The 20,396-nt window shown below is 39.5% G+C and overlaps 1 protein-coding gene across 13 annotated transcripts in view; it reads left to right on the top strand.

The window, feature by feature from the left end:
* The window catches only part of tou (toutatis), a 208,282-nt gene that overhangs the window by 170,094 nt on the left and 17,792 nt on the right, over positions 1-20,396 (top strand). For all 13 annotated transcript variants that reach the window (XM_065227438.1, XM_065227444.1, XM_065227442.1 and 10 more), the window contains 7 exons: positions 11,418-11,507; positions 11,577-11,656; positions 11,721-11,881; positions 11,948-14,052; positions 14,130-15,493; positions 15,585-15,694; positions 15,764-15,876. In XM_065227438.1, coding sequence (XP_065083510.1) covers positions 11,418-11,507; positions 11,577-11,656; positions 11,721-11,881; positions 11,948-14,052; positions 14,130-15,493; positions 15,585-15,694; positions 15,764-15,876 — 4,023 coding nt within the window. The remainder of the gene's footprint in view (positions 1-11,417; positions 11,508-11,576; positions 11,657-11,720; positions 11,882-11,947; positions 14,053-14,129; positions 15,494-15,584; positions 15,695-15,763; positions 15,877-20,396) is intronic.

The raw sequence follows: 20,396 nt of genomic DNA, 5'->3' as shown, positions 1-20,396 counted from the left end.
CAATTCACTAATTGGCTCTGGCATTCTAGGTTTAGTCCCATCAAAATTATACGTTGGAAAGTTTGAACTCGATCTCTCGGTAGGTCCGTTTCAAAGTTCCTGACGGGTCTCATCATTCTGGTCTAGATCATTCAAAATCAATTCCTTCAAATTTGCCTGTTATCGCGATTTCAACACACTCCCGTTTATTTTTTTAATATTTTCTTTGACCTTTTATATAAGAAGAATAATCCTTGCATGCATTAACTTGTAAGTTTTCTCGTAATGTTATTAAGTTTAGGTATAAGGGTATGGTATGGTATGGTTTCTCTCGAACACTTACACATATAACATTGAATGTAATAGTTTTGACAACTTTTGGGACCCCCCTTAAATCTTAAAGCCAGTGAGTTCGGAAGAGATGTAACAGTATCCTCGAAGGAAATTGTTTTAGGGTACGCTTGTATTTCCAGGGAGAAATTACAAGAACTATCTGAACATTTCTATTTTTTTAGAATTTTTTAAAAGTGCTCTGAATCTTGATAGTCTACTGCATGTCTTTGAATTTTCCGATCATTTTTAAAATCCCAGAACATATCTGAAACACTCAAAACTGTCACCGTCTTCAATTATGTTCCCGGAACACCCCTAAATTGAAGCTATTCAAAGAACATTTCCAAAACTCACAGACTCATAGACTCAAGCCTGAGATTTGAGTTTTTGAGTTGTTCGCAACATTGCCCCTAGGAGATCTCCAGAGAGCTTCTTCTTTTGAAAAGTTCTCAGATCCTCTGAAAAGTTCTTGTAGAATTTCTCTAAGAACAGTTAACTCCAGGAGAACCTCGCAATAACTCAGGAACTCTCAAAGAAATTTAAAAGAACTTCAAAGAAGTTCAGACCCAGAAATATTATTAAAAAAGTTCATGGAACCTTTAGTTGAGTTCTGTAAACGCCAGAGAAATTCAGTGAACTTCATAAAAGCGTCTCGTTGACAACCTGCTCATTAAGAAATGTTTAGGAGAATTTCATTAGCGTTCGGGAAAATTTCAGATTAGTAGTTCAGGGATACCTTAGACCAATTCAGGGACTTCGTAGAAATTAAGAGAAGCTTTGAACATCTTATTTTCCAAGGAATTTCAGAAATTTAAAAAAAATCGGAGAAGTTCAAACCCAACTTTTTTTTTAATAGTTCAATAGAAACTTTAGATGAGTTCAGTAAACGCCAGAGAAATTCACTTAACTTCAGAAAAGCTTTCGTTGACCTCCAAATGGGTTAGGAAAATAAATAAAAGTTTTACCATAAACCAATCCAGCAGATCTTAAGAGTAGTTTAAGGATACCTTAGACAAATTCAGGGACTTCGTAGAAATTATCAAAAAATCATGGAACCTTAGAGAAGCTTTGAAACTCATATGTTCTGAAGAATTTCAGAGGATTTCCGGAACTCTTCAAGATCTTTGGGATCATCTATTTAGAACGTTACGGGAAATTCTGTAAAAATCAACCCCTTTCGTCACATTTTTCCTATACCTTATACGTTACTTGTCACAGATTGCTTGAACCTCCTCTCCCCTTAAGGCCCACGCACATTAAATCCGGATCGGACGCGTTGCGGCAAAGTGACAGCTAAATCTATTGTCTAGTGTCCTTTTTCGTGTTACACTTCCCATTTTCACATGTAGAAATATTAAGGTTTCTGTGAATGTACGTAGCTGAAACTACCAAGTCCCTGTTGTTTGCAAATGTATAAACCTCGTAGATCTTGAGTTGTATGCTCTTGAAATAGCAAGGTGTGATGAAAAAATAGCCTCTACAAGGAAACACCTTAAATAAGCTCAAGGGATCCTTTAGATGAATTCAGTGTACTTCCGAGAAACTCAGTGAACTTCAGAGAATTTTAGCGTTTAAGGTACACCGGGGCAAGTTGAAACACGTGGGGAAGTTGAAACGGTTAAACGGTAGGTGTATCTCTTACCGGAAGTGAATAATCACTGAGATTATTTCTAATCTATTAGTTTGCGGTGCTACACAATGCCTCTCAAAAATAATTACAGTGAGTATTCACTTCCGCTCAGAGTTACACGTACCGTTTCAATTTGCCTCCTGGTGTACCTTCAGGGATACCTTAGACAAATTCATGGACTTCATGGAAATTTAGAACAATAAATTGAACCTCAGGGAAGCATTGGAAAGCATATTTCAGAGCAAGAAATTTAGGAACGCTCAGAGAAAAGCTTATAAAACTGAGGGAAATTCAGTCAACTACAAAGAAGCTTAGCGTTGACTTTCGAAACACTCCGGGCCCTTCAGAAAAGTCCAGTGGAAGGTCAAAAAGACTCCGAGAACTTCAGAGATCTTCATAACAGTTTGACTAAACTTCAGATAGGTCTAGTGTTAGTGTAATGAAATTAATGGAAACCTTAGTCAAATTTAGAGACATTTAGGAAAATTTTAATTTAAGCGGTTTTCAGAGAAGTACAGGGATAGTGGCGCCGGTGGCGGTAAGCGTGATAACCTCTCACCCCAGTAGGCCTGGGTTCAATCCCAAGTAATCCCAAGGGAAGTAAAGCCGTTGGTCCCCGGCGCATGAGTTGATGGGTCGATTGGTAGGGTCCAGGTATGGGAGCTGACTCCCTGGCGTCGGTAGCATTGGTGCTCAGCACGGAAAACAAGATTGACGGAAAACAAATCAAGAAAACAAAAAGATAAGTTCAGGGGAACCTCAGAAAGACTGTTCAGAAAGTATTTCACAACAGTCCGGATTTAATATCACCTACGTCCAGGTGTCTTTTAAAGATTTCAAGGAAATATTAGATATAGTGAATCTCAAAATTGAGCTGTCCTTGAATTTTATCAAAATAGTTTAACGATAGGTTGTTGAATTTTTGGCTTCTGGGTCATCAAACATTTATCGGTTATCGGTTTTGTATTGGGCTTATTTGGTAGAGTGTGTAAGAGATTAGAGCTATTATAGAAACGTTTTTTTCTTTCAAAAAAATCACATTTTCTTTATATACATATAACAGAAGTAATCCATACAATGAACTTAACTTTTTTTATTTAAATTTTGCTCATTTGTAGTCATTATAGAGATCTTTCATATGCCGCTAATTTTACTAAAATCCGTCCTCTACGAAAAATGTCGAAAAACGAGCATTTTACTAAAATTACTCAAAGTTTATACCAGCTCTGCCAATTAAGTCCAAAACTATACCGATAAATCAATAAATAAGTTGTTCAACCACCAGCTAGGATTTCAATAACCTATTTTTTTTTATCTAGTTCGTTTATTTGGAAGGCTCAATCGCGTTAGCTTTACGGAGCCGATAATTCATTGTTCACTGTGTGTAACAAAATTCACTTAATTCTATGTCTAGTAGGAGTTGGGCCGATTACTCGCGGCTTACTCGAGGTTAGAAGGGTACATTTTCGAAGGATAGGATTAGGGGAGGAGCTTGGGGTTCAATAACCTATATATTCAAAGTGTTTCAAAAAATTGTCCAGTCAGGTGAACGCTCAATTTTGCGATACACTGTAAATTAAGAACCTTCAGAGAAGCTTTGCAAACCTTTAAGAAAATTATGAAACTTCAGACAGACAAGTTTAGGAAATTTTTGAGCAGTTTAGGAGAACTCAAGGAGAATTAAAAAGTAGGTCAACACAAGCTAGGTTACTTCACAGATGTTCAGGGAAAAATGATCACGGAACTTTAGAAAAGCTTTGGACATCCGATACAAGATCAAGAATCCTCATAAAAATTAACAAAACCTTCAAAGAACATCAGAGATTTCCAGTTTCCTTCCAGGAGTTCCCAATAACTTTGGAAACCATAAAGAAGTTCAGCCAACTCCAGAGAAATTCAGTAAACTGTAAAGAGAAGCTTCAGGCAAAATTTCGAAAAATATATTGAATTTTTTAATCGACCTTCTGGACCGATTTATATGAAACTTTTTGTAACTGCTTGTTATGGGCAATGATCCACATTTTCATTAAAATTCGCGAATTTTGGATATTGTAAAATTTTCAAAATAGCGTTTTTAATTTTTTTTTTTCTAAAAAATCTAGCTGATATAAATATGACGTCTGAGATAAACATTTTTTTTATTTATAAGTAAAAACTAAAATTCGGTTTCTGAAATTAAAACAAAATTTCAAGATAAAGCATATGAAATTGAATTTTTAAAATCCTGGACTGTTAAAAACTGACAAAATTGTAGAACGAACAGTTTGGCTAAATTTATGAGCGTGTATTTTTTATAACAGAAAATGATTTAAAATGTCTCAAACATTGTTTTCTGAGTATAATTACATAAAAAACGAGTTAACAAAAAGTTTTAACATTTGACCAAAAGTTCTTGTTCTACGATTTGTTTTCTCTATACCATAATACTTTTAAAAAAGCTTAATTTTTGACATTTCAAAAGTTGGCAAGTTTATTTCAACAAAAATTAAAAAAAAATTGGACACGACATTTTGATAAAGTGAAAATGGTAATGTTGGCCTAAATGTCCCTAATTTGGGCCCATACATAAATTCAGCAACAGATTAAATTTTCAATAGCGTCCAAAAATATCCATTAGTACCGCGTTCATCTAGATACAATTGATAAATAGCAATTTTTTAGCGAAGGGCCCAATTTTAGATCCATAGGCCAACATTCAGAAACATAGGTTTCTTTAAATAACTAAAAACATTTTTTTCTCTACAACCTTGTGTCAGTGTCCTTTCCGCTACAACTTTTTGAAAATTTTCAAGGGCGCCATTTTGCCTTAGACAAACAATTATGCAAAGTTTCATGCAAATCGGAGAAGGTCGAGTTTTCCCGATTCGTCATTTGGCGTGGAATTACTTAAGCGTTAACTCAGGGAACGTCAGAAGGTCCAGGATATTTTAAGAAAGACTCAGAGATCTTCGAAAAAATTTATGAGAAGTTCATAACGATAAACCACAGATAAGTTTTGGAGTTCATGGAAACAAACTCTGACAAATTCAGGATAGTTTAAAAAAGTTCAGAGAAATCTAGGAAAACAAATTTGATCTTCAGAGAAGCTTTGCAAACCTTTTAGAAGATCAACGAACAGAGGGCTTTAAGGACTGTCAGACATGTTCAGAAAAGTTAAGCAGAACTTCATAGGTGACCATGGAGAAGAAACATAGCTCGGAGAAACATAGCAGAATTTCAAAGAAGTTGAGCAGTTTCAGGTCATAAAGCAAATAAAATTTTATTTTTTGACTCGACATTCTCCGATTTGCATGAAAGTTTGCATAATATGGGCAATCATTAACATTTCTGCTAAAATTTGCTAAATTTTTCAATAAATCGTAGCACGAAATCGTTACTTCTAATCGGGAAAAAAAATAACAAAAAGCTCAACAATTTGACCAAAAGTTTTTGTTCTACGATATTTGTAAATTTTTAGGTGTTCCAGGTTTTCAATATTCCATAAATTTACATTTTTTTTTTATAAAATGTTAATACAAAAATATTGAACGAGGAAATTTTTTGTTATATAATTTGTTACCACATTGTTTGATTTTTTCTCAAAAAAAAAAAAAAAAATAAAAAAAAAATAATAATAAAAATATAAGTTACCGAGTGATTTTTTAGAAATGGCGTTTTCGTGCTACGATTTATTGGAAAATGTGGAATAAGCCATTTTAAAAAATGTACAAGATTCAAAGTGAGCGAACTTAAGCAGAAATGTATCCAAATCAAAAAAATATGCAAAGTTTCAAGCAAATCGGAAAAGGTTGAGTCAGATCGATTCGTTATTTCGCGTGGAACTGCTAAATTCAAAGAAGCATCCGTGATGATAGAATGAATTTAAGGTCGCGACAAACATGGACCCTGATAGCTATGAAACTGTCCTACGAAAGACCCGGAACATCCGTAAAAGTGATGCATCCATGAAACTGATTCTTTAGCTCCGCGTTTTTTTTTTTCTCGAAACACTAGTAACTGTGATATAAGAAATAATTTAGGGTCGTGAAATAATGGATGTTTCGGATTTTCCGGAGGATGGTCCTATGACCATCCGGGTCCGTGTTTATGTCATGAACCCAAATTATTTCTTATATCACAGTTCCTAATGTTTTCCAAAAAACCGCGGAGCTCTAGGATCAGTTTCGTGGATTTACCAATTTTACGGATGTTCCGAATCTTCCGGACGACCGTTCCGTTGTCTCCAGGATCCATATATAGGAACCATGACTGTATTCTGTCTTCCTTTAAAAAAAAGTGTAACGACTCTTTTCGCGTTTGAAAAAAGTAGACGACCCTATTTTTAATCATATCATATGAATTACAGACCCTAGGAATTCGAGAAGTACCACAATTTTTGAAATTCATCAATAAATGGCTAAGTTATGCTTTTGCAAACTTTCCGTTACACGTTTTTTGAAGGCATCGTATTCGGAGTGTTAATAGACCTTTTTAATGCACCACCAGCGTAGAGTGCGCCATGCGAGTTCGAGAGGAAATGTCACCCAAACCGTTTGTTTACATCAGAATAAGGATTTTTCACAAAGAAAATCAAAGCATTTTTCATTGAACATCTTGAAAATTACCATCAGTAATTGTCTTATTTTACGATTTTCCACAGATCTGAACTGATTTGTACCTCAACTATTCACGCAAAAGAAATCCGGAAGATCATAACCACTAAGGCATTATTCTAATTTTCCATTTTTCTCAACAAAAATATTCCTGAACACCAGCTGGATCCTTGCAAAACCGATACAGAATTAAATTTTTCAACTTAAGTTCAAGTTTTGGAGCATCTCAGATGAATCAATTTATCAGGAATAGTGAAAAGTGTTCCGCTTCCAATGTCTCACGGCAGAAATTTCTGCTCACATCACTCTTTTTGAAGTTCTCTTGTTCACCACCAGAGGCTGAATCGATCACTTAGTTTCTATTAAAAAGGCGTATTGGCGATATTTGCAGAATAAAACTTAAATTTCAGACAAGCTTTCGATATCATATAGACGATAAAGGATTCTCAACCTTCAACAAAATTCAGGCAACATCAGAGTACCAGGGTACTTCAAGGAAGTTCTGAGAGGTTTTAGAAATCATTAAAAAACAGTTCAGCGAACTCCAGTAAATTTCAGATAATCTTAGCGTTGACTTCCAATAGACTCTGCCCAAAAGCTAAATAAAATTTACTAAACGAATTGTAAATCTTTAAATTAATTACCGAATCGACTACCGAATCTTTAACAGCTCCAAATTCGGTAGAAAATGACAGTAAACTGTAAAAAATCTATAAAGTAAGCAGTTTTAAATGATTTTACCCATTAATGAGTAATTGTATCTACACAAATGAGTAACAGTTTTATTTTGTGATTAACAGTTATTCATTATTAGGTAAAAAATTTACTCATTTAACTCTAGTAGTCCCATTTTCCCTAGAAAATAAGGACTTTATAGTAATTATTGACCATTTTGATGTTACCATGTAAAGACCTTAAGAAACAAAATCATGGAACCATAGAAACCTTCATAGAATTTCAAATGATTCTTGAACTTTCACGAAATTCAGGGAACATCATAGAAGTTCATAGTACTTGAAGTATTTTTTTTTTAATTTCGCAGACGCTTTAGGGCTTCAGATAAGATCATTGAGTTTGAAATCTCAGAGCAAATCACAAAGTTCAGGAAAACTTACAAAGCTTTCAAGAATTTATGAAAAGTTCAAGGAGTGTTCAATTACAAATATCGCCGATTTCGCTGATTTTTACCGAAATCTCAACAACTGAACTATTCGGTGAAATTTAGGCAGTTCAATTTAATTGATTAATAGCTTCTATAAAACGCAATCTTCACTTCAATTAAAAGATTTGTTCATTTGAATAAGGTTGAACGTGTTTAGAAATGTTGAAACAGCTGTTGGTATTTCGGTAAAAAAAAAATTACCGGACACGACCATAATTTCTGAGTGTATGGAAGGCTATGAGATACTTTTGCTTGAAGTTTCCTAGTATACAATGTTTGGACATCTTATTAAATACAGTGATGACCCGATTTTATCAACCCCATCGTGCATCAGACTTTTATCTTTCAATGATTTGACATAATCGTAATTACAAATCTTTCTCATTCATCTTCAAGGTGGATGTTTAAGGTATACTTTGGTGTAATAAGACCACTGGAAAAGCACATGGCTTTCGTAGAATATTAGAAAAGATTTTCAAAAGGGGACTGACAAAATCAGGTCATTATTGTCTTTTGTATGGCAAATTAGTTTCTGTAGTATTTTACGATTCCATTTGTGCATGGTATACTATAACATTTCTGGTTGGCTGGGAAATGATTCACAAGTTGTTATGTGAATGTCAGGGCTGGTAGCAGGTCACTTTTTAGTAACTTGGTCGCTATTTTAAAACCAGTCACTAAAAAGTCACTTTTTACACCAAAAAGTCACTAAAGTCACTATTTTCTTAAAAATAGTCACTAAAGTCACTTTTTCACTACTAAAATAATGTGAAATTTAAGAATATCTACAAAATGTTGAAATTGAGTACTTGGCATTAATAAAGTCTACAGTAGTCAGTGTTGGAAAAGTTCGCGATATTTCACGAAGTTCACCAAGGGAAAAGTTCGCGAGTCATAGGTTAGGACAGGGCAATAGTTTTAACAAAATATACATATCTTTTAAAAAATTGATAATTTTAATCAGGGTGACCAGGGATCCGCAAATTTTTAGAGGACCAGGAAAACTATTGCGAAAAGCCTTCAATTTCGATTAAAAATTAGAGAAAATATACCACTTTTCCCAGAAAATTCCATTTCGATTAAAAATCGGGGAAAATATACCTCCATTCCCAGAAAATAAATTGTAAACCCTGGAAACTTTCCAAAGGTATTTATGTGATTGATTTTCAAAGGTCTTTCAAGGATGATTAAGAACTTTAAAAAATCCAAAGTAACTTTTAAGAGAATTTTTAAGAATTCTAGGGATGACAGCAAGATATATCAGAGAAGTACAGACTACGAAAGTCTAATGTAAAATTAAGTGCTCTGAGAAACGATTTCTTCATCTCCGCTTAAATCTTAATCCAGGTTTACCTATATAGTTAAACTTGGCTTAACACATACGAGCGTCGCTTTTGATTATTATTTAAATTATTAGAGACGCAAAATTCAGCTCCGAAACAATTTTGGAAATAATTCGAATATAATTGAGAGTGCATTTTAACGAGAGTTCTGAGAAGAATTCTATGGTGATTGGATGAGGATTCTAATAAGAATTTAAAATTATTTCTGAAATTTTGCTCAAGGGAGCTTTGATGAAAATTCCATAAAAATCCCGTGAACTCCAAAGAGGGTCTGTAAGGATAGTTCTAAAAGAATTCTGGGATGATTTCTGAAGATACTTCCAAGAGAATTTTAAAGAGTTCGAAATAAATTCCGAGAAAAATTCCAATGGAATTCTGAGAAGAGTTTCAAAGTTATTCTGTGATGGATTTTTATTTTGAGAATTGTGAGGAAATACTATGGGAATTCTAAGGATAATGAATAACCTTATTAGATGAATAAGGTTAATCTAAGCAGAAATTTATTAAATTTGAGGTTTATTGCATGGAAATTCTAAGGAGCATTCAAATAAATTTAAAATAGATTTATGGAAGGAGCCCTTCAGGGAGTTCCTAGAAGAATCAATCAAAAATCGAAAATAATCTACTTTAACTAATCATGTGTTATTACTTCATGCGTGAGTTTAACGATTTACATAGTAGGTGATGCTTAACGTCAAATATCAGACTTGAAGTGCAGATTTTATACGATAGATGACGACATTAAATTATAGAGTTGAGCTCCGTTATAGTACGGCAGTGTGAACATTGTATATACAAAGTAGAAAGTGAGCAAGGACAATTTTGAGGAAGGTACGAAACGGGTAGTTGTTTACGTCAGATGGCGACTTGAGCGTGAAACAATCGATAGAACTGTTTCCGCACATCGGAGGTACATGAGCAAATCGGCGATCATCCCTTTTGCCAGTGGTGGCAGGGGGAAATACCCCTCACCACCTCATTAACGGATGAGCTTGGTAAAGGAGATGCTCTACTCGATTCGTACCTTCCTCAGAATTGTCCTTTATCGCTTTCTAATTTCACATTGCCTTACTATAACGGAACTATCAACTCTTTACTGTCATTTCCTCATCTATTGTATAAAATGTCCACTTTAATTCTGATATTTGATGTTAAGCATTTGCAACTACGAAAATAATCTATTTCCAAAAATTTTGTTGATTGTTCTTCAATGAATTTCAAGAATGCAATATTATTTTTGTAAAAGCTATTTGCCTCTAAGTTTATGAGAAGAGAAATTATTCTAAAAAAGTTCTTGAGATCATTCTGAAGAAATTCTGTGAAATGTTCTTAGCGAATTATCAAAGTTATCTACCTAGATATATCAAAATTTTAAACATTTCGAACGCAAATTCAAATTCAAGCTCATAAAAAATGGGAATTACTATTTTCTAGGCATCATGTATAACGTAAGCAAAAGTAAATTATTCAAATCACTTCAAAAGCACTTCACAGGGAATTCTGTTGTGAGATTCGTGTGATTTTAAGTTCCAAGACATAAAAAGTTTATTTCAATATCAAACCGTATTTGAATTTCTCAGTTGCCATATAAATGGTTACTTATTAAGTATTTACAAGTAACTATTTGCTCACTGTTTCCGTAATTTTAATCACTAAAGTCACTACTATTATATCGCATCAGCACTACCAGCCCTGGAATGTAGATTTTGGAATTTGAACATTGAACGCTGTATAACAGTTTATTCAGACGAAAAGTTGTTTATCCAGCTGTAAAAGTGTTATTCAGCTTTTATTATATCAAAACGTTTGTGTTTAAACAACATATGAAAATGGGTTCGAAAACTTTAAGATTTGTGTTTTCTTTCTTTCAAACCACTAGCCCTAATATTATAGTATTAAACGAAAAATACAAACCACTGAGGTTCCTAAGCATAATTTTCCATGAGCTTTCACTAATATAAATTATACGATAATACCTACCACACAAAACAGTCAATTCTCTCAAACTCAATGAAAATCCAGGCTATTTAGATCTATTTTTTTCATTCAATTAATCCTGTACTTACCTGCTTCGATATCAAGATAGAGAGAGTTGACTGTACCTCCATAAATTATTAACTAAAAAAAAACCTTGAACATTTAACTGAATCATTTAATCAAATTCACTTTCATTTGTGTATTTCGTTTGCTAAATACATTTGTTGCATGTTGAGTTTTTTCTTCTTCTATTATTACTGTAACGTTTGACTATATAGGTAGTTAAGCCATTCACTAACATCACATCATGTTGGTCCTTGAGTTCGCACAAAAAAACACACACTCACGCACACACTTTCTAATACATACTCTCATTACGCTTCTCCCTGGCAAAACCAAAGGAACGTGAACGCCGGCGGCAACATATGGCACTGATCAAGCAACTGGAGCTGCGGCGGAAGTTTGAAGAAAAGGAGAAAAAGAAGCATCAGGTAATTGATTCAAAACATACATTACATCTAGTGTACTAGCTTTGATATCGTTTTCTCGTCCGTCTCCAGGTCATCTTGGACAAGTTGATTCAACGCGAGAAGAAGCTTGCCATGCGCAAGCGAGACACCAGTATCCTGCTGGAATTGAGGTAAGATTCGACATACTTTTGTGTGATCAAAACTGGCTGTAACTCGGTTTCCCTAAACATACAGAAAACCTCTGGAGGACTCCGAAATTGGCGATCAGACAGAGCTCTTCCAGCTGCCCAGGATTCCGGGTCTCAAACTCACCGGACAGGGCTTCGCCGATATGCTGATGGTATTCGAATTCCTGCACAACTTTGGCGAAACGCTCGGTTTTAGCGAATCGACAGGTGATTGTACTTGGTTGCTAATTTCTTTGACCAAAGGTTTTAACCACTTACCGTTCATCCCTACAGAAATGGAATCACTGCCAACGCTGCAAACTCTTCACTCGGCTCTGACGTGCGACAACGCCGTCGAAGCCGAGGAGGAACTCCTCTCTGTGATGACGCACCTTCTGGTATGCGCCATTGAAGATCCGGGAATTCCCAATCCCGGACGGCATACCACCCTGCTGGGTCAAACCCTTCGGCAGGCCGATATTACCCACTCGAACGTGTCGGAGATCTTACGGATATATCTGTACGCCGTGGCACACGGTGAGGTGCGGCAGCAGAGTGGAATCAATCTGGAGCGGGAACGGGAAAGGCATCATTTGCCGACGGAGGAAGACATCAAGACTGCCAGCGATAAGAATAGGCAGTTCTATGAACTGCTCTCGGAGAACACCCGATACAAGCTGTCGGAGTTGCTAAAGGATAAGCCTTTCGTGTCTATAAACCCGGCGACGAAGGCACAGATTTTGGCCATGCTCTGCAACGATTTGCTGATGAACAAGGCCGTTTGTAAGCAGATCGAAGGAAGTTTGGAAACGCAAGCACAGTTGAAGAAGGAGCGCTACTTGTTGGATAATAAAATAAGGAAGTACAAGATGCTGGTGGCGCGGAAACAGCGGATGGAGCAGTACGAGAAGGCACAGGCAGCTGCGTTGGAGAAATCTCTTTCGATGAAGGCGGCTGAAGAAGCGAAGAGGGCAGAAGAAGCAGCGGCAGTTGCGGTGAATGTCGAAAGTAATCCAGCGATTCCTATTGAGCAGCAACCGCAACTTGAGCAACATCAGCTCCAGCAACAACCAGGGGAGGAGAAGACTGAAGGTGAAGTGGAGCTTGTGGAGGGTGCAACAGTCCCTGAAGCAGCTCCCACTGCTGTTCCTATACCAGAATTGGAGCAGAATCACAAGGACGAAGAACCAATAATCTCCAGCCAAGAACAACCACTCAACAACGGAATAATTATTCCAATTGAGGAAAGTCCTATTAAAGCACCACCTCCTACTCCGATGCTCGACGATTCGTCAATGAAACCGAAGGAGATGAGTTTCAACGAAATGAGTGACATTTCCGGTTTGAATGTGTCCCAGCAGCAATCTACGGGCGGTGGCGATATGGACAATCCTTTCTCCAAATCGATGATCCACGATGCTCCGAGCGAGCGGAATGACGAGGACAATAGCGATCTGGAGAGTGAGGGAACTCAGCTGGAAGAGGACGAAGATGCTCAACTGACGGCCGAGGAAGCGCAGCGAAAGTATGAAAGAATCTTGGAAACGTCCTTCCAAAACAAGCAACAGCTGGAAAATGCTTTGAATCAACTACGGGTGAAATGCTTCGGTCAGGATCGATACTGGCGCCGCTATTGGAATCTCGGTAAGTGTGGCGGAATCTACGTGGAAGCGATGGAATCCACTCAACCGGATATGTACAAATACGAGAATGCTCTAGAGGAGCTTCATGCTAGTCAGGAAACAGTACCGGTGGAGGAACCAGCTGTACCTGAGGAGGAAGCTCCACCAGTGGAGGAACCAATGGAGCAAGACATTCCCCCCGAGGACGACATTCCTCGCTTCATCCCGACGATAGCGGACATTGTGAAACGGGATCGCGACAAGAATAAAGAAAACAAAGATTCCAACGATTTCCCGCATCATATCGGTCTGGAGGAACGCAAACGGAAGCGTTCCGGCAGGAGTAAGAAGAAGCACGAGTTCTTCAACCAGGAGAGTGCAAATGACAGCGAATCGCAAGACGTCCAAGAGGAAGACAACTCGCGAAACAGTTTCAGCAATTGCGAGGAAACTAGAACCGACTCACAGTCGGAAGCCGAGCCACCGTCGCAACCCATGCCTGTACCGGTGGAAGATCCACAGAAACTAGCACCCGTGGTGGCGGCGGCGGCGGCGGTGGCAGCGGCGATGGTAATCCAGGAACCACCGGTTCCAGCTCCCATTCAGTTGGGGGCCAAGAAGAAACGCGATGATGACCACCACCTGATGGACATTGAGGATTCCATTCCGACGGCTATTCTAGTACAAAAAGGAAACAACCACGACGAGACCAAGATTGTCGAGGTAAACAACCAGATCGGTGGCGTCAATGTGAACCGGCAGCAGGACGATGGAGATGTAAGTATCTGTGAACTTGTAATTGTTTTTTTTTTTTTTTAAGAAGAGGTTATTGTTTGACTTCTCTTCACCCTTAGGTCCAACTGGTTCAGGAGGAAACCCCCACCATCACCATACCGGATGACGACACCGAAAGTGGCGACGCGAACCGACACGGTAGCAGCGAGCAGATGGCAACCAACAATTCAATGATGACGATGATGACGACGACAGCGAACAACGGTGAAAGTGGAAGCAACTGTGATATTAAGCCAAAGCTGGAGAACGGTGAAATCGGAGCCTCCGCTGGCGAACTGGGCGAGATCTGTGCTGGTGGGAACGACGTCGAAATGGGGGAAATCAAGAACGAGAAGTTGGTCAAGTTTGAGTTCAAGAGAGACGATGACTGCATGATGGAACGGTGGTTCTCGATCGTTGATAAGGATCTTCCGCTGAGCAGCACGGAGTGTCCGCTTCCTTCGCTCAAAGGAACCAGTCCGGCCGCGATGGCCCGTCAAGTGTATACGAACATTACCTGCAAGGAGATCTGCCAGGCACAGGGCAACCGATGGGACATCGGTAACAACATCCAGTTCTTCAGCGTCCCACTGGAGAAGGGAGTTGAGATTCACTTCAAAAACGAATCCTTTTTGTCCCTGTCCGGGTTGGACGACGGGGAAATGAACGATGTGATCGCGAAGCGGATCAAGAAGGATCCGGAACAGTTGGCTGATTTGAAACCACCGCTAATACCGGTGACCACGAAGCGAGAATCAACTGACGAAAGCCAAACGGATGTTAAATCCGAAATCAAACAGGAAGGTGAACCGGAGGAATTTGGATCCTTTTCGCTTCCTGCGTACATGACACTAACGCTAAGCAACCTGACTGCCTACGTGCAGTGCGATCAGTTTCAACCGCTGCAGATGACCCCTGAGGAGGAGAAGCGATTGGAAGAGATCAAAATCCGTGGCTTCCTGGAGAAACCGGAAGTCAGGCCTATCCCGAGAGACTTTCGTCACGGTTGGTGGAAAATCAACGATATCGACGAGCTGAACGAACTGATAAGGTCGCTTAATTCACGAGGTGTACGGGAGCGAAGCCTACGGCAAAATTTGCTGGAATCGTTGTCGGAAAGTGTGAATCTGACTACTCCGTACCCCGTTTCTCACCTGAGAGGTCCCGTGCCACAGAACACTTGGACCGCAACGGAGGCCTGGAATGCCTGGCGCCCAGCGATTGCTCGAAGGGTGGAAGTCGCCCTTCTAGATCAGATCGAAGCCATGGAAGATAAGGTGGCATCGGCCTCGATGCAAATCAAGGGTTGGCAAGTGCCCCAACGGGATAACGAGAGCGAAAACGAACTCGCGGAAGAAGTTACGATCGATATTCTTCGGGAGCGGATCTCCGGACTGGAGGCGGCTATCGAAAGGCGTTATCTCAAGCCGCCACTGGGAGTCAAGTGAGTAAAGTAGTGAGAAGGCAGTTCTAGCGAACCGTTCTTTGTTTGGAGAAGGAGATACTGATTCTAATGAAAACTTTCCTTTTCCTAGCACAACGGAAGCACAGATGGCCGTCATTGCACAACAGGAGTCGCACCATCACTCGCTGGCAAATGCATCCACCTGCTCAAACAGCTCGGAAGATGAAAACATTCCGAAAGGTGAGACTGGTGACTGTGCTGTTTGTTTATGTTCAAGTTTGTCTACAGCTAAATTGCTTTGGTTTGCAGGTCTCGTGTCCTGGCGCGACGCAGTCGAACGATCGGTCACTACCGCCCAACTCTCGATGGCACTGTACGTGCTTGAATCGTGTGTCGCGTGGGACAAGAGCATCATGAAGGCGGTAAGTCACCATTCACCACGATTCGGAATGATTTTTTTTTTTGGTTTGAATTAGCACCACAGGCCGTTTATGAACCATGTGAGGTTAATTGTTTGGAGTATGCGATTTTTCCGAAATTTGATTAACTACCTACGTGGTTTTAAAAGCGGCCATAATGTAGAGGCGTTCACTGCCTATCCACCGATCAAGTAGAGTAACCACCTATAATGCTCGTTCTCCTTCGATCACCAATTTCCTCTTAGGACACAAAACATGACTAATAACGTTTGTAAAGTTGGTTTTTTTTTTATGGTTATGATTTTGAACTAACTATCTCACTTCTTATGCATCGAAACACGTTAGCAATTAGGTAAAACAGGTCCGGTAACATATGGCCTAAAAGTTAGCCATTTAAAAGAAGTTTGGTTGTCAAACCCAAAAAATAGAAGCATGGGGGCAGATTCTTAATTTCTACACATGACTGTTGGAAAAGAAACAAATTCCACTGGTCCTGTTGGTGCAGCAACACGCACCTAATGGTGGAATTTTACAAATAATATAAGAAGGAGGGGCATTGTGAACAGGTGGGGCATAGTGAGCTTCCTGTGCTGAAGCCCTGGACGTCTTATAATTCGAAATATCATTTATCATTGGCAATGTTTTTTTTCCTTGATTTTTTTTATAATTACTTTATTTGTACAGGCTCAATCGAATAAACTTTACAGAGCCGAGTTATCTTTCCGTTTTACATTATTACTATCTTATATTTAAAGTTAAAGGAACTGGACCGAGTACTCGCGGTTGTCTCGAGGTTAGTGGAGATTTACAATTTTTTGGATGGGAAAAGGGAAGAAGGAGGTTTGAAAATGTGGTTTACGATACAAATATTTAATTAATCCTAAAACATGAAATTATTTCTATTCATCTTGAAAACAAACATTGAAAAAAAAACCCACGCGTACAAAATACAAACTAAACACAAGGTTAATCAAACCTACAATCTAAGGTTGATATTCCTAAAGTAAACATATATGAGTTTCATAAACTCCAGATCGCGTCTAGCCAAAATATCCCGAACTGGAACATTAGGTTGTCTACCTCGAGCCCGAAGGGAATCATAAAAATGTGATCTGACTCCACGATACTCCGCACAAGATCAAAGGATGTGATCAGCGTCCTGGTAACCTCCCAACCCCACACGGAACAAGTGAGCGTTCAGACAATAGTGATTGGACATGAGACGAGACATCACGCGTATGAAGTCCAACGCTTTGAACCATGCAAACTTCGACACCTTAGGGATAATTGAATGTAGCCATCGTCCCAAGCTCCCTTCACTCCATGGATGTTGCCAGCTAACGAGTGACTGCTGACGATAAATAGAGAAAAATTCACTATAGGCGATTTTTGTCGATCATAAATGTCGCCTTCCATAGCGCCCACCTTCGCAAGTGAATCCGCCTTCTCATTGCCCAAAATTGAGCAATGCGAAGGGACCCACGCGAAGGTGATGATGAAAGAGCGCACGGATAAAGCACTAAGCGCTTTACCGGCCTAATGGAACGGATAGCCTCGACAGAACTGAGACTATCCGTAAAAATAAAGTAGTGCTCTGAAATTCCACGGATTTCCTGCGTCATATATAAATCAAAATTAACTGAATTGCCGAAAACGGAGAAGACTACACGATTGGGCATATTTCTTGAAGGGCTGGCATCCTGTGTTAAATGTAGGTAGTACAAAGTCATAAAACATGTTTGAGAATTTTGCCCCAGAAGCTTTTCAAAGTTTTCGATCACCAGTGGGTTCATTACTTCGCAACGGGTGAGGAGCCTCAGAGATAACCCTGAAAAACGGACAGATAGTGGCAACATGCCCGCTAACACTTCGAGACTCATCGTATGAGTCGAGTGCATGCATCCTAACGCGATACGAAGACAGCGATACTGGATCCGTTCCAGTTTGATGATGTGCGTTTTAGCCGCCGACTGGAAGCAAAAACTACCGTACTCTAAAACCGATAAAATCGTTGTCCGGTACAACGTCAGAAGATCTTGTGGATGGGCTCCCCACCACGTTCCGGTAATTGTTCGAAGGAAATTGATCCTTAGTTGGCATTTTCAATGTGGGATCTCCAGCAGCACTTGGAATCGAACCAGACCCCAAGATATTTAAAACAATTCGTTTGAGCGATCGGCTTACCCAAACGTTGAAGCTTCGGTTGTGCTGGGCTATGCTTCCTAGAAAAAAAAAATGACCAACTCAGTTTTCTCCGTGGAGAATTCGATACCTAGCTGAATAGCCCAAGTAGACAAATTGTCCAAGGTATCCTGTAAGGGTCCTTGCAGGTCAACCTCTTTTGGCCCTGTGATAGATACTACGGCATCATCTGCAAGATGTCTCAACGTGCAATTGTCACTAAGACAGTCATCAATTTCTCTTACGTAGAAATTGTTCAAAAGGGGGCTTAAACATGAGCCTTGGGGGAGATCCATGTAGCTAAATCGAAAAGCTGTAGAGTTTCCATGAGAAAAGCTCATATGTTTTTTCTGACAGCACATTGCACAAAAAAATATTCATTAATGAGACAATCCACAAGCGTGGAGTTTCTCTGAAAGAACTTCAACGGATACTGAATCAAAAGCCCCCTTGATATCCAAGAACACAGAAGCCATTTGCAAAAGCCAACTGAATTTCCGAGAAAAGCAACGCGAGACAGTCGTTCGTTCCCTTACCCCTACGGAAACCAAATTAAGTATTTGAAAGAAGGTGGTTCGTCTCAACCCATTTGTCGAGGCGAAAAAGGATCATTTTCTCCATCAATTTCCGAATGCACGACAGCATCGCGATGGGCCGATACGAATTGTGATCCAACACGGGTTTATCAGGCTTTTTAATGCCTATCACCCTCACTCGTCTCCAATTGTCGGGAACAATATTGAGCTCCAAGAACTGATTGTACAAGTACAACATGCGCCTTTTAGCGACGTCCGGGAGGTTTTTCAGCAAGTTGAACTTGATTCTATCAGATCCTCCCGGGGCAGAATTGCCACACGAAAGGAGAGCGAGTGAAAGTTCGACCATTGAAAAAGGCTGACTGATTTCGTCTAGCGAATTCGCGGTTTCGCGAGGAATCAACTGCGACGGCACGGAATCCGGACACACTTTTCGCGTGAATTTTAGAAACCATCGATCCGAGTATTCCTCGCTTTCGTATTTCGCGCGACAATCTGTTTACAAACTGCCGCCAGTAACCCCGTTTGTTGACCTTGATGAGACTCTTGAGTTCGCGTTCAAGAGATGTGTATGCGTCGAAATGCTCGCGTGTTCCGCGCTTCCGAAAAAGTTTAAACGCGTCGGACTTTTTACGGTAAACCTCCGAGCATTGTTGATCCCACCAGAGCGATGGTGTTTTCTTACGAATTGACGATCGCGGCACCGGTCATGTTTGAGCTTGAAGTGCGCTGTCGACGATGTGATTAGAAAGGAAGTTATATTCCTCCAACGGCGGAAGCTCTTCCACTGACGATACTGTATCACCTATCGCGGATTGGAACTTAGTTCAATCGATGTTACGAGTTAGATCATACGTCGCGTTAACGGATTCTGACTGATCGGCAGATGATCACTACCGTACGGATCCTGGATTACATGCAAAGTACAATCCAACGATAGTGAATTGGAGCAAAAGGTGAGGTCTAATCTGCTACCATTCGAGGATGGACCAGCCAAACGTGTTACTTCTCCATTGTTAAGGATTGTCATGTTGAAGTTGTCGCAGAGATCATAAATCAAAGTAGAACGGTTATCATCGTACAGCTCCCCCCAGCCTGTACCGTGGGAGTTAAAATCTCCCATGATCAACCATGGAGCGGGAAGTACTGCACATATGTCGAAAAGTTGTTTGCGATTAACAGAGACTCTAGGAGCAATATATACAGAAGCAATACAAAGGCTCTTATCTTTAATGGTAGCCTGACAAGCGACAACTTCAATACCGGGGAATTCGGGAAGATTCACTCTATAGAAGGAATGGCACTTTTTGATTCCCAAAAGTACCCCTCCTCCACGTGAATCCTCACGATCCAATCGAATAATGTTAAAATCATAAAAAGGGAGATCAATTTCTGAAGAGAGCCATGTTTCACAGAGGGCAAATGCATCGCAATTATTGTTATGGACTAAATATTTGAACGAATCTAAGGAGATGATAGCCGCAAGAAGGGGCCATTTTGAAGTCAATTGCTTCAAGAAGGATTTCACAGTGGGAAGCAATGTGAGGACAATGCTTTTCAGAGGATCAGAAATGTTGAGGTATTTGAGAATACCGTCCACAATGTCATCAAATGAGAACAACCCAGATGAAGAAGGGGGTTTCTGTTCTTAAAATTGGAGCATCAGGGGTTTTGGATGTCCCCGGAAGAGGTGGAAAATCCTGGGTATAGTCAGTTCTGCGAGATCCAGGAGGAGTAGAAGTCTCATTTTTTCCACCACTCCTTGATTTGGGCAAGCTGATTTGGGGTTGATTGTCAACTTTCCGC

The sequence above is a fragment of the Ochlerotatus camptorhynchus genome, unplaced genomic scaffold, assembly GCF_037179485.1.
Source record: "Ochlerotatus camptorhynchus isolate MF236.1 unplaced genomic scaffold, CSIRO-AGI_Acam_v1.1 ptg000274l, whole genome shotgun sequence".
NCBI lineage: Eukaryota > Metazoa > Arthropoda > Insecta > Diptera > Culicidae > Ochlerotatus > Ochlerotatus camptorhynchus.
The sequence above is the reverse complement of the archived record's forward strand: the minus strand, read 5'-3'. Positions and strand labels throughout refer to the sequence as shown.